We start from the raw sequence: 14,567 nt of genomic DNA on the forward strand, positions 1-14,567 counted from the left end.
CTCTTATTTGGGATCAAAGGAGAGAATTGGTGCACATCGGTTTAAACTGCTTTAGAGGTTAAACATCTGTGTCATAGTTTTTCTTTCTGTAATTAGTTCAGTGATTTAACTTCCACAATACTTGAGGATTTTAGATAGTTTGTACATTCTGACAACTGTTGGCTTATGCTTCCCTTGTGGTCTTGCAGTGGAAGCCCAGCTGTAGGGTGAGTCCAGGGGGCAAACCTTCACATTTCCTTTACCCTCCTGAAGTAAAAAAACCTGAAAGTTTTGTCCTACAGGCAGAGAAAGCGTTGGTGAACACCTGAAAGTGGGAAGGGCAAGCAGCTGAACAGAAGAGAGGCGTTCACTCTTTAATGGTATCCAAGAGTTAGATCAACATACACCACTTGCAAAAGCATTTCGAGTAACAGAGGGAGACAACGGTCACAGCCGCATTTGTTACAGAAAACACTGCACTAAGATGCCAGGTTTTCAGAGTTATGGATGTGGCGGTTTCACACATCCATTTATGACATGATCCAACGTGCTAGAGGGACTGCTGAGGAGGAATTCCTCATCTTCACTTGTTCCTTGTCATTAAGGGAGGAGTAGCTGTTTATAGCTATAGGAGAAATAGCTGTCTTTACTGCTTTCTAAATTAGCAAAATGTTAATATGGCTGTTTTTCAAACTTTTTTTTGTGTACAGAACTTTTCTTCACTTTAAATCTTTCCTGAGCAGTTGCTCACAGTTACTTTCCCATCAGTCTGGGCAGTTGAATTCTGTCACTTGGCTGATAGGACTTTTAAAATGGGATTTCTGTTTGGTTCTTGAACACATGCAGCAAAGAGATAACAGAAGAAGTGACAGTTTCCAATTTAGTGGATTCTGATTAGCAGAGGTCAAAAGGTCACCGACAGATACATTTCTGTTTGCAAAAATGTGGTAGAGCAAGCCGTTTAACATTATCTGACTATGATTTTTAATAGCTGATTGGAACAGTAACATCATAAACTAGATCTTTTATGTGTCACATTATTAGATTTTAAACTTCGGTTCTTTCAGTAAGTCCTTGATGGGGAGGTATTAGAAGAAAACAAGCAGGGATTCTGAAGGTCTTTGAGTCTAGTCCCCTCTAAGTAGAGGCACTTACGTAGTAGATCTTGAGTTCAGGAGGAGCCACAAAACACAGCTCCTTAGTTGTCAGACACTGTTTTGCAAATCTTAAGTTTTCAGACATTTAGAGCACAGCTGTTCAAAAACTTGGAGAACTGTTCGCAATGCAGGTGCCTCATGGTCAATTAGACTAGTAAATGCTCACGACAAAAAGGTGCTTTCATTATAGATTGAAGTCCATTTCAGAAACACTTGCATAACTTCTTTTTACATTGTGGATAGACCTACTTTTTATTGTAGTTGGATTTGTAAAATTGTAGGTCAGGTACAAAAGCTCCAAAACAGAGCTGACCTGCTAGTTGCATGTATAAACTGGAAAGCTTTTTAATAAACTAATGATTCTTTGTATTCTAGGTACATCGTGAAGTAGCTGATAGAGACACTAATACTTTGCCTTTTCATCCATTTGAAATGCAACATGTAAGTTACCTGCATATTTGTTTGTATTTCTTACTAAGAAGGTTAAAGCCCAGAAATTCAGTAGTGAAAAGATAAAGGGTCTCTCAAAATGACGTGTTTTAACAGATACTTTTTTAGTTTGGTTTGTTTAGGGTGTGTTTGTGTAGTTGGCTTTTTTGAGGATTGTCCTCTCCCCTTCATGTTGGGCTGTATTCTGTGATAGTCTCCATGGAAACTTCACGTAGGCCCACAACAAGTAGGTTTTGTAGCTTTCTTCTGTAGCTGTTCAGATATTGAAGTATGTTTTAGGGAAATTTAATATTTTCTCTCCAAAAAATTGAGGTTTGATTTAAATATTCCATTTGGACATATAGACAGCTCTGACTGATGTTAATGTCAGTCTTATGTCTGTACCAGGAGATAAAAGTGAGGAAATGTGGCCTTTGAACTTGTCATATTCCACATTCGTTGTCCAGTATGAATGTTCATTTCCTGAGCTGGATTGAAACCGTTACACAACTTTCTCTTAAACACTGCACCCACCTCCCCCAAACCAAGAAAAACCCCTCACCCCAACCACACTCAAGATTTTGAATCTGAACTGACAGCACGCTGTTCCTTCTAGACGTCACGAATGTTTGCTGCCCTGTGGCAAAAGGTACTAGATTGTTTTTAACTTACTTATTTTCAGGGAGATGTGCTACGTATGGAAAAAGAGCATCAGGTATTAAAAGAACAACTTAAAGAAGCACAGGAAAAATACGAACAGTTACAAAGCCGAAGCTTGGAGGAAATCGGTGCTTTAAAAAAGCTCCTGAAGAAAAGTGTTGAAGAGACTAAGGTAATGTTTTTATCCATGCAACAGTGGGACAAACTGCAGTGGTTCACAAGGTTGGTTGTAATTTAATCAATGGTATTTTTGAAACTTAACTGGTGGTCCTCATTGCTGTGAAGTCTAACTCGGCAAACATCACAATCTTTGTCTGTTATCTTCCTTTGAACACACTTAAACACATAGGATGTTGGTTGCTTCCATCTAGTGGATAGGTATTAGTTTTGGCTCACCCCGAGAACAAAAAAGCACTGCACTGCTGGCTAGCTTTCATCATTATTTGTTGCGTTTTCTAACAGGCTTTATTTTCTTGAAAACGTCTGGGGAGTAGTCCACAAAATGTACTATCAGCCTGCTATCACTTTGACTGGATTAATTTTATGGTTAAAGCTGTGGTTAAAACTCCAGGCTACCCATTTGTCTACATGAAAAGGGATTTTTCTGTTTAAAAGAAAATAATTCTGGTGAAACCAAACCCATCTTTCCCTGTGCTCTTTCTTTAATCTTTAGGAAGATGGGGCCTGTCATTCAATCTCAGTTTAATATATTTTTGTCCTTTCTACAACGTGTTGGAGTAAACTTAGGTACTGCAGCTTGGGAGCTCCTGAGTTCTAGCTTTACCATTGCCTGAGTAGCCTGGCAAACCTCCATATAAGGGGTGACGGAGTCTCACATCTGCTTTTTTCGTATGAATATTCGTAAAAATGTGAGCTCAGAAAGTTTTGAGCTGAAAGCATGTCTATATGCAGGGTGGATGAACTTGTCCATGGGCACTGTAGGCACTTTTTAAAAAATACATTTTTCTGTTTCCCAGTGATGCATTGATGCTACCTCAGTTTTTTTTTATGCAGTTATGGCACCTGTCACGTTGTGTTATGAACTGTAATTTCCCAGTTGTTAGTACTAAAACAACAGTGCCTAGATTCTGAGTTGGGTATCAGTATGTATTTGTATGTGACACTGTGGAACTGGGTTTCTTCTTATAGCTGACTGCAAAACAGGGTTGCAAGTATTCTGAAGCCAGGTAAATGAGGTATGCAGATAGCTGCGGGGAGACATTGATGCCTATGTTGCCCACGCTAAACACCTGAACTAACAGTGAATTAAGCACCAGTAAAACTCTGTTACTGTAATTTTCACTGGCTTACCTTTTGATCATCAGTGTCAGTAATGTGCTCTAACTGGCATTTGAATAAAATAGTATTTTCAGAAATACTGTTTTCTTATTTTCTGCTTTTAGGTATCAAAGAATGAACTGGATTGGTTTCATAAAGACTTAGAAATACAAGTGAAAAAATGGCAACAGGAGAAAAAAGAAAAGCAAGAGAACTTAAAAGCACTAAGGAGCACAGCTAAAAAGCACGCAGATACCAATGACAGGTGCCAATTTTAAATACAGATTTACATTACTTTCCCTTTGATTTTTTTTTTTTAAAGCAGCATTAAGTACAGTTATTTCTGATAAATATGGTAAATTTCAGTATATATTGATTCCATGATGTATGCAGAGTGAAAACTCAAACTTGTTGCCCTGATCATGTCATTCTGGAATGAGTTAAATGCAATTCTTGGACTAGAGCTGCTGTTAGTGGGATCTACGTACGACATTATTTAACCTCATTAACAAATACTACTCCTTCACTATTTAAGATCTTTCCCTGTTTTCCAGAATCCTTTAGATCTGCCCTCCTTTATCAATTTTCTTCTTCATGATTTACCATTGCTTTCTCAGTGCGATCCTATACTGCATTATGATTAGTTTAAAATTGTCATTTCCATTTTCATTCTTCCTTCTTCTACTGTACAATCAACCCAACCAAACCCTGGTCTGCAGCTGTTTTCCCTACAGGTTTTTCGTCTGTTCTGCCACACAGCCTATTTGAGGGTCATCCAAGGATGCACACTTCCTTCTTATCTAGTCCTGTCACTCATTTCTCAGATTCAAGTAAAACTGCAAGAACCACATAACTGCCACGTATCTAATGTGGTGTGTGGGTTTTTGGTGTGGATTTGTGTGGGTTTTTTTTAACCCATCCTTCACCTTAGAACAGAAGTCTGCAGGGCTTTCCATGGAACTGAAATCAATAATATCCACGTATGAATCCCAGCATGACCCTGCGTGCAGCAAACCTTGCTGTTGCTCTAGCAATAAGCTCTCCTGGCTGTGGGGGAGCAGGAAGCAACTCAGCTTCTACCAGAGTCAACAAGCACCCATGAGACCTCATCACTGACATACTGAAAAATAAATGTGTTATTTGATGATGTATTATCAGTAGCTTTTCCTGAAACATTCTGAAGACTTTAGAAATCTTTGTAACTGTGTAGCTGTGTAACGGGCTAGATGTTTTATCACAGTAATAAGCTGAAATATATACGTGTATGCTTTCGTATTTTGATTTTTTTGCAAGTGACAGGTAAACATGTAAAATAGGTTTTAGATAACTGATGAAGCTGTCTGACTTAGAAATTATTTTTCTAATCAGATTTGACAATTCTTACTGAATTTTTAATGTTTCATCGCAGTTTACAGACCTGAGAAGACTTCTGTCTTTGAATGCTGTTGTATTTTATATATATATACGTATATGTATATGCATATGTATTTTATATTTAGTTTGAGTAGTTTGGGCCACATCTCTTTTGAAAAAACATCAGCCTACTTTTATATTAGTTACTGCTTAATTAGTTAAATGCACTTAAGGTATTAAACAACATATGAAACATACAGATTATCACCTCTGCATAGTTGTCACTGTGGTTATAGAATAATGTGTTATGTGTTCGCTAATGAACATTTTTCAGAACAAGCTTAATAAATGTTTGATTACTGTAGGTATTTGAAGACCATTGATGAGAAGGAAAAGCAGTATAATGTATATTTAAACACATATCTCGAGACCAGGTAAAAACTCTTGTACCTTTCAGGAATATTTACATTTTTCTGCTGACTTGTCATTATTGGAGTTGTATGCATCACTCTGGGTAAACAGGCTTAGAAGAAATCAGCACTTTAACATGTATCTCTTTATTCTAAGTTAGTTATCATAAGTAAATATTTTCTTTTAGATACCTAGAATAATAAAAATCTGACTTTCCAACATAATCATGTACTTTTCCCTTGATTATATGATGTTGTGTTTTAGAACACATGTTAGAAGTTGGGCGTGGTACAGACACGCTGAACTATTCTGTGTAGCTTTAGATCTTCACACGCTTAAGAGTCCTTAATGTACATAAGGTTACCTACACATTTTTTAAAAGTTACTAATTTGCACATAACATAAAGTCAGTTTCACTTATAGATACATATATGTGATCAGGCTCAGAACAGTAATATTTGCATGACTTCAGTAGTCAAAATCCTGTAAGCTTTTTAGGTTGTACAGTGAAATGTGGTTAAGAAATTCCAAGGTGCTGTCTGTGGAGCCAGCAGTATGGCTGCATGAGCGTGATGCAATCTATACCTGAAGGCACAAGCTGCACAATGTAAATGCAGATGGGTGGTTCCAGGGAAAAGAGAATAGCTGTAGAAAACTTGTAAAATGCCGTAAATTTTAAATGCTACTCTGTTCTTAGTGTTACTACAATATTTAACTTCTTTTTATTTCACAGTAATAAACTTGCTAATGAAAAAGTAAAATTAGAAGAGCGTATAAAAAAGAGTCAAGACGACTGCCAAGAGTGTGTGGCAAGAGCTGTTAAAGCAGAGGTACAAACAAAACATCTTAAACCACTTTTCCTAGAGCTTGGTTCATTTGCACTGATAGTAGGTGGGGAAGGTCGTGAAATCTAACAGTTTACTTTTCAAATAGTATCTAAAACTTTTCCTAAGTGTGTATCAAAAGTGTTAATTAAATATTAACAAGTGCTGTTCCTGATGTTATCCTATAAAACTTTGTGGATCATCAAGGCAAATTATTATTATTATTACTATTATTGACCAGCATTAGAAGTGCACAGAATTTGGGGCATATAGTATTGCCCCAAGTAATAGTCAACTAGTAATTGAGTTTCTTACTTATTCTTGTTACAAATACATTCCATTATTAAGAATTAACCACAGGTATACAAAAAATTCCTTGTTAAAAGTCATGGTTAATGAATATAAAGCTACTTCTTTACCCGGTGGAATTAATGCAACAGCCAGCTTGTGTGTTTCACTGGAAGGAGGAGAGTACTGATAAGTAGCAAGAGTTTTTTTCTAAACCAGCATGTTTTATACTGGAAATGCTTTGAATATAATGAACAAGTGTCTCTTCTTAAGAAAGGGTTCAAGGCTGTCTCGCCTGCAGTAGGAGATTAAAATTGTTGGTCTGCAGTAGTCTTCAACCATGCAGTATTTAAAAGGCTGCCTTAATCACTTTAAGTGTGTGTGTATACATATATTTTTATATAGATAAATAGCTTAAGTTGCAAATGGAACACTCATGGAAGCTTTCTAATATCAGTTGAAGTGAATTTTTTTTTTATTCTCCTGCAGGCCTGCCAGGGCTTGTTATTCCACTTGAAATTCCTCACTGTAGGAACTATGTGTGTGTGTTGTACTTTGTATTATCAAACTATTGTTTCAGATGCTTACTAAAATCTATTTTGAGGTTTTATTCCTTGTGCTACAGCAGTGCTTTTACTGCACTTTTTTTATTCTTTACACAGTTATGTTTTGTTGCAGATATCAGTACTCAAAACCTGGAAGGAAACAGAAGTATGTAAGCTAAATGGCATAGCTGCCACTGCAGAAACAAACCTCAAGCTGTTGAAGTCACTGAGCAGGTATGGAGAGTTTACATCAGAAATTTCAGTGCTACTAGTCGCTAAATACAAATAACTACTGAAAGTTTAATCATGATTATTTAACTCGACAAGTCAGCTTTGCTCACAAAGCCATGCTAGACCGAAAGATGCATAAGAAATGTAATAGTTAAATACAGCTTTCCTAAAGCTGAATCTCTTTCTCACCTTTAAATTACCAAGATGTGTGATAATTAGAGCAGGAGCAAGCTTCTTGTCTTACTCTTTCTTAGCTGGGAAAGATCAGGCTGCTGGGAACATTCCAGTTATTCCTGTACAGTATTACTGGGAAAGGGCTGCAATGTAAATAGAAAACAGTGCAAACAAAACCGCTGGGCATGCAACGTTGTTTCCTTCCTTACAAGGAAGGAATTTAGCCCTTGATGTTACCTTTTATAAAATTTATGCCACATTCTTTCCCTGTCCTTATGTTGCTGCAAAATACTAATTTACATTTGAGGAGTCCACATCTTAAGGTTAGATGGGATCTAAGTACCAGTTATTTAAGTGATTTTTAACTTAAAATTGCTTGAAGTCTTTAACTGTGATTTAGTTGGTAGGGGAAGGAATTTTTGTCTAAACCCATTGATCCTAAACAAAAATAACAGGAATGGGAATGTTGGAGTTTAACTGAAAATCTTGAATACTTCAGCAGCTCAGCTTCAGCAGCACCTCAACTGAAGTCACAGATTGATTCCTGGGAAGTGTTTATTTCAAATGTAAAGAAACAACTGGAAAAAGTGGAGGTAAGCCTTAATTTCTCTTAACGAGCTTTAAGTTGAATTTTGGAAATTAAAACTTAAATATATACCTTAAATAATTTTGCATTCCTTTTTTTAAAACACAAGTAGCTTGTCCTCCAAGTACTGAACTGTGCTTTTTTTAATTTGAAAAGATAGATACCATTTTAAGTCTATATTATTTAGGTATAGTTAAGTTACAATGAGTATCTTCAATTTTATAAAGGCAAAAATCTGTCCTTTAAACACTGGCTTCAAAGTTGGATCCCATGTTAACAAGTCTGGTCCCTTGGTTCTATTGTATTTTTTGGAACTTTAGGAATCCATGCAACATCTTTAAAAACAACAGAAGACAGTCTGCAAAGTTAAGACCTAAAATGTCTAGGCCGAGTTTTAAGAACTAGAAAGGGTTTCGCAAACCCTTTCAAGCACCAGTGCAAGTACTTAAATACAGATTTGTTGCTGTAGCAAATGGTAGCCTTACGTCTCCATTTGAAAGGCCTGGTATCTTTGGCATTTTGCAAAAAAGTAGTTGTGTTAATGCCATTTTACATAAAGAGCAAGCTTTAGTTAATGCTGATGTATAGGATAATTTGTTTTCCTTGTGCAGACCGAGTATGAAGAAAAAATTCAGGCGGTGAAAAATGGTGTACGGAACTGCCTCACTAAAATGGAAACTCTGAATCTTCCCTCTCCTCCCAGCATCCTAGTATGTATCTTACATTTCATAGCAGTTTGCTAAAAAGCTCGTTAAGATTGCATTGGCACGGCTCTTCGTTACAGGACACCTGAATATATAGGCTGGAATACAAAGTAATGTCTCTGCATACATCCAGGTAATATTCAAAAGGAAAAAGTGATTGCAGATGAGCATGAAAATGTCCAGTGAGAAGCACATTCTCAAGTCCTTTGAGAGGCTTAAGCTGTTCAAAGTTAACTTTTTAAAACGCTTCATGATCTGTCTGAATTGGGACTAATGTTTTTGCATATAGTGACTTTCCTGTAGCACTAAAATGCACAGGGACAAGGCTCCGTTCCACCAACATGTGTAACTGATTACAAATACCCAAATAAACTTCCAGCCATACCTGTTATGAACTAGATGGAGTATAGACATTTATAGAAATGCATCTGAATGGGACCGCATCCCAGATAAATACTATTCAAAAATATTTTCTTGCGAGCCAACAGTTCCACAAACACTTTGCTCAAGTCACATCATTACTTCCGAACCCTGCGATTGTTCCTGATGCAAGGATGAAGTCGGCTTCAGTCAGCACACCTTGAACTATTGATTGGCATGGTGGTGGGGAGACGAGTGAGAGTGATAAAATGCTTGCAGCCAAGCTAGCCGCAGCAGCGGTGCAAACAGCCTACATGGTGCCATTCACTGATGGTAAAATGAAAACCAGGGCATAGAGGTGATGCCCAGTCCTGAAGACCATTAGCATTCAGACACCACTGGACCTGGGACAGTTTGGATTAAGGAAAAAAGGGTTTGGTCATTTCTCAAAATAAGGGAGATAATTGAGTAAGTAAAATGCAGTCGTAGTGCATGCATGTATGAAATCCCTGAATTTACTGAAGATGCCGCACAATTTTCTGTAAAGAATACATTTTAGAAAGTCATGGAGTTTTCTTTTGTTTGTTTTTGGTATAATTTAGATTCAAGGTTCTGCTGTATAGTTACACTTAATGCTCTCCTGCATACCTTTTCTTCCTCACTTATTTCAAGGCATCTCCTTTCTACTTGCTGGCACAAAACTCAAGACTATGTAGATAACTTGGTTACCATCCTTAGGTTACCATCAATTTACAGGATGGGAAAGAGCAACTTCTGAGCCCCTTGTTCTGCATTTAGCATCTATTTTTACTGCAGTAATACAAGAGTAACCTTTAAGAAGAGAGCTTTCAGTTGCAAGAGGACTTTTAATAGGCAAATACAGAATCCAAATGAAAAAGACTTGATGAAACCCCTTTTCTCCCTGTTTTAATTAATTCCATTAATTAATTAAACACCTTTACTGAGAAGGTAAAATATTACTTCAGAAAGGTGGTAAACTAAAGAACACAGAAAAAGAACCAGCAGGTTTGACTATGAAGAAATGTATAATTTTAGTTCTGTGTGTTTGAAAGCCACCTTCCTAGAGCAGTCAAGTTCTGAAACAAATAGCAGTCATGGGGTCAAACAACTGAACTTGTTTTAGGGAGTTCTTTCCATTTATGGAAGCGAGCCGTCAGTGCAAAAAGAAGTCTTCCTGGATCGTGTCAGCTCCCAAGTTTTTCAAGATGATGACTATAGCTGACTTGTGTTTCTGTTGGAAAAAAAAAATTACAATGGATTATATAGAGATTATATAATCTATTAAAAGCAGTGAATTTTGTGTTTTCAAATTGATGGCACTTACTTCAAGCTATGCTTCTGTACAACTCACAGCTGTCCAACAACCGTGCGTTCTTTAGCAAAGCCAGAATATGTTAAAGGAACAGTTTGCATGTGTGCTCTCCTGTTTAATCCTGTTTCAGAAAGGTTGTCTACATGTAGTACCTATTAAAAGAGCTCCTTTTTGCAGTTATTTTTACCCAGGTAAGGCGAGTTAAGATAAACTGATGTGACCTTCCAGTTTCTTAGCATGACCAGATGTGTCATAGTTCATGCTGCAAACGCTCAAGAGTTCTGCTCAACTTAATCAGTGCTTTTCTTGTGATATCTGTTTATTTCCTAGGTAAAGCAAGGCAGACCTTCAGTCAGTGATCCAGCCATTGCCATGTATTCCTCTGCATCTGCATCTCCTAATTTGCTTCCTGCATTTTCAAGTTCTAAAGATCAAAGCCCAGCACATGCTTCATGCAGTACACAGCCCAGAGTTAAGCCAGCATACGCAAAGTCTAAGGCTTGTTCTGCAAGTGGTGGATCGGTGACAACACACTCCAAACCTCTGGAAGGATTATATTGTGATAAAGTTTTGGCACCTTGCCCATTGGGGATTTCTGGAAGTAATATTCAAAATGTCCAGCCAAATCAGAACCACCAAGATGACTCAGCTAGACAACTGAGGCCTTCTGGACTTCCAAACAACAAAACGCTTCCAAAAGCAATTGAAAATATTATTGCGCACCTACAGAGTATATTCCCAAACTACAGCAGGTATTTGTTTTTATGAGTGCGATGTTATGTTGAGTAACAGAAGTTCTGAACATCCAGTGATAAAATACAGAAATAGTTGATTTCTTAGTCAATGGCTTCTATTTCACAAGAACATTAATATTTGTTGTTCCCCTCCTGTGCGTGAGACATTCCTTAGGGGAACAGACCTGTGGTGCTGGCTTATGTGTTCTGGGCTTTTTTCCCCCAATTAGAACCACTAACAAATAGAAGTATTTTTACTTTCTTGTTTGGGGTTTTTTATGATTAAGGTAGATCCTAGTTATTGAGACATACTGGAAGCCAGTTCTTGCTACAGTTCACCTGAGAAGCTGGTCTCTTTGAAAGGCTCTACTGCTGGGAATCAAACACGGCAACTACAGCGTTCTCTAATACCGCGACTGTGCTGGTAACAGCCGTAGCATTGCCGATCAGTAATTGCCTCTTTTGGTTTTTTGTCCCTTCAGGTCAGACTTGATCAGCTTCATAAAAGATGTACAGAAAATAAATGGGAATACATTGTCAGGCTTGAGTTCCGATGAAATTCTAAGCAGAGTCACAGAACTCATTCTGGATCAGCAAAATAAGGTACCGTGGTGTCTGTAGTTGCTGCCTTTTCTACTGTGTGTCTCTGACAGGGGGAACAGGGCAGTACAGTCCAGAAAAGAATGTGAACTTTCCTTTGTTGTCAAGCTCCAAAATACGAACTTGCTCCAGACTCTTTTCCAATACCTGTCTAGGCACCAGCTTGCACAGGGAGACACGTGAATTCAGCATCCTCTGCTTCACCAGCACGGGCTGGAACTCTGAGTCAGGAAGTACCTGCAGAAGAAAATGTTTCCAGCCCAGCCAAGGCACAACCTGCGCAGAAAAAAGCCTTGAGTAAAAATCCATCTCAGCCAAATCTCCAGCCCTGGGGAAATGTTGGAGCCACACCTAAATCTAAATGGAAAAAACTAGACTATACAGTAAGTATCGTTTCATCGGTGAATGTGATGCGATTGCTGGGTACCTCCTACACAAAATGAAATAATCAAAGTATTGCTGGAAAACATAATTGACTTGTTAGTTTTGTGTACAAAAGCTTAAATAGACTTGTTTAAAATTAGTAACACCATTAACTTATTAGAATTAGCTTTCAAGTAACTTAATGTTTTATGTATAGGCCTCCAGTGATGATCCTTGCACAATATGTCATGATGAGCTAAGCCGAGATATGTGTGAACTAGAATGTGGGCATCGTTTTCACAGAGAAGTAAGGACTTTTGTTCTTATCACTTAGATGCAAATGTTGATGAACCCCATTCAGTTACGCCGTTGCTCCACTCTCTAGAAGCAACCCTCCCCCCCTTACCCTTCTGTGCTTAAAGAACAGCGCGCTGTTTTCTTTTACATACTTCGCACACCAAGACTCACCATACATACAGTCTTGCTGCGTCAGAAAGCTTCCAGCTCTAGATTTTTAAGTGAAATGGTAATTCATCAGAGTGATTTTAAGCTGATTCTTCAGAGAACACATTTGGTAGTAGAGTTGCACGTGTTTGCAGCATACTTACAGAATGGGCTGTCACACTATAAACCCTGCATTTGCCACCTGACAGCAGCTGCATCAATTTCATGTAGTAAGAAAGTCAGGATTATGTTAGCGTAACGTGATGTTTCTGTCCATGACCACTTCCTGTTACCTTATTTGTTTACTGCTGATTTGTTGTTGCAGAATAGATGCAAATGTAAATTGATCAGCACAGTGTCAGAATTGGAGTTTTCTAACTGCAGATTTCAGTAACAGAACACAGAAAACTGCTTACCCGATAGTGACGATTACTAGCAGACTTAGGCTGAACTCTTTATACCAGACCTTGGTTCCTCAACATCTTCCTATTCTTGCAGTGCATTAGAACGTGGCTTAAGCAACATTCCAGTACCTGCCCCATCTGCCGCATCCATGCTTTGTTACCTGAAGATTTTCCTGAGCTTCCTGCACGGAACAAATATACCTAGACCTTGTTTTATTTGAACACGTTGTAAGATGCAAAGTGGCTGCAGAACAACCACCGTGACAAAGAATGGAAACATGATGCCTAGAAAGAGAGAGAACCCTGGTTTTATTGAAAACAGTAGTAGACCTCAGACTGATTCAGTATGTAACAATTGGCATTAAAGCTGCAAGACACTGCTACCACCACGGCGCCTGCAGAATCAAGCTGGCGTACCCCAAGATCCAGCACTTTCCCTGGTTACTACCTACTTTTCTCAAAGGATGGTGCGTAATTCCTGTCATGAGGGGGCCTTCCTTCAGTGTTTACACTGCACTGAAAAGAAAAATATTCTAACATCAAACAAGTAGGTGACCTTAATGACACAGTAGCAGAATTTGGAAGAGCCGAGACATTACCTTCCTCTGGCATAAACAATTACAGTTTAACTGCAGGATTCAAATTGGGCTTGTCATCATTATGAATGCAGCTTATATAATTGCAGTTCCTTTCTCTGCATAAATCCATAGCTAATCATTCAAATTGTTTAAATAGTGACTTTCAGTAATATTTGAAGTAAGAAATTTTAAGTATTCATGTGATTCTTTCTGTTTGTGTATCATTTGAGTTGGAATACTGTGGCTTGATTCTTTAATCCCAAAATAGGGTTTGAATTTCCCCCATTGTTCCAGAGCAGATTTGCTTAAATCAGACTTACAGGATTTTTATTTTTGATTGAGCACCACTGCATCTGTATTCTGTGCGTGAATGTTCACTGACAGCATCCTTTTCAGCTTCCAATTATGTTCTTGGGGTGGATGATGCACACGTATCACCTTCTAAGCGTTTCACAGAAGCAGCCTAAGTCAGGACTCAGGACACTGCCCCAGCGCAGAGGTATCATCCTTGACCTGCCAACCAGGGGCAGAGCAGTCCCCCACACACCACACTGGACAGAGCATCCTCCGCTGTCGTGGTTTACCCCCAGCCAGCAACCCAGCACCACGCAGCTGCTCGCTCACCCCCCTCACCCAGAGGGATGGGAAGGAGGATCGGAAAGGAATGTAAAACTCAGCAGCTGAGATAAGAGCAATCTAATAGGTGAAGCAAAAGCTGTGCACACAAGCAAAGCAAGGCAAGGAATTCATTCACCGCTTCCCATGGGCAGGCAGGTGCTCGGCCATCCCCAGGGAAGCCGGGCTCCATCACACCTAACGGGTACTTGGGAAGACAAATGCCATAATGCCGAATGTCCCCCCCTTTCCTTCCTCTTCCCCCAGCTTATATACTCAGCGTGATGCCATATGGCATGGAATGTCCCTTTGGCTAGTTGGGGTCACCTGCCCTGGCTGCCCTCTGGCTGGCAGGGCCCAGGTAACTGAGAAGTCCTGGATAAACATCACCCAGTAACAACTAGGACACTGATGTTTTTATCGCCATTGTTCTCACACCAGATCCAAAACACAGCACTGTACTAGCTGCTAAGAAAATTAACTCTATCCCAGCTGAAACCAGGGCAGTATCCACCCC

The 14,567-nt window shown here is 38.7% G+C and overlaps 1 protein-coding gene across 9 annotated transcripts in view; it reads left to right on the forward strand.

Moving 5' to 3' along the window:
* Window positions 1-13,715, forward strand: part of TTC3 (tetratricopeptide repeat domain 3) — a 68,898-nt gene extending 55,183 nt beyond the window's left edge. For 5 of the 9 annotated variants that reach the window (XM_037376503.1, XM_037376500.1, XM_037376501.1 and 2 more), the window contains 13 exons: window positions 1,512-1,577; window positions 2,248-2,397; window positions 3,629-3,768; window positions 5,222-5,290; window positions 6,001-6,097; window positions 7,058-7,158; window positions 7,829-7,922; window positions 8,527-8,625; window positions 10,643-11,064; window positions 11,529-11,649; window positions 11,802-12,029; window positions 12,227-12,316; window positions 12,952-13,715. In XM_037376503.1, coding sequence (XP_037232400.1) covers window positions 1,512-1,577; window positions 2,248-2,397; window positions 3,629-3,768; window positions 5,222-5,290; window positions 6,001-6,097; window positions 7,058-7,158; window positions 7,829-7,922; window positions 8,527-8,625; window positions 10,643-11,064; window positions 11,529-11,649; window positions 11,802-12,029; window positions 12,227-12,316; window positions 12,952-13,062 — 1,788 coding nt within the window. In that variant the 3' untranslated portion in view covers window positions 13,063-13,715. Of the gene's footprint in view, window positions 1-1,511; window positions 1,578-2,247; window positions 2,398-3,628; window positions 3,769-4,237; window positions 4,410-5,221; window positions 5,291-6,000; window positions 6,098-7,057; window positions 7,159-7,828; window positions 7,923-8,526; window positions 8,626-10,642; window positions 11,065-11,528; window positions 11,650-11,801; window positions 12,030-12,226; window positions 12,317-12,951 lie in introns of those variants that run through there. The other 4 variants (XM_037376502.1, XR_005102505.1, XR_005102506.1 and 1 more) reach the window with 4 other exon arrangements.
* Window positions 13,716-14,567: the final 852 nt, after the last annotated feature.

This window comes from Falco rusticolus, chromosome 2 (assembly GCF_015220075.1).
Source record: "Falco rusticolus isolate bFalRus1 chromosome 2, bFalRus1.pri, whole genome shotgun sequence".
Taxonomy (NCBI): domain Eukaryota; kingdom Metazoa; phylum Chordata; class Aves; order Falconiformes; family Falconidae; genus Falco; species Falco rusticolus.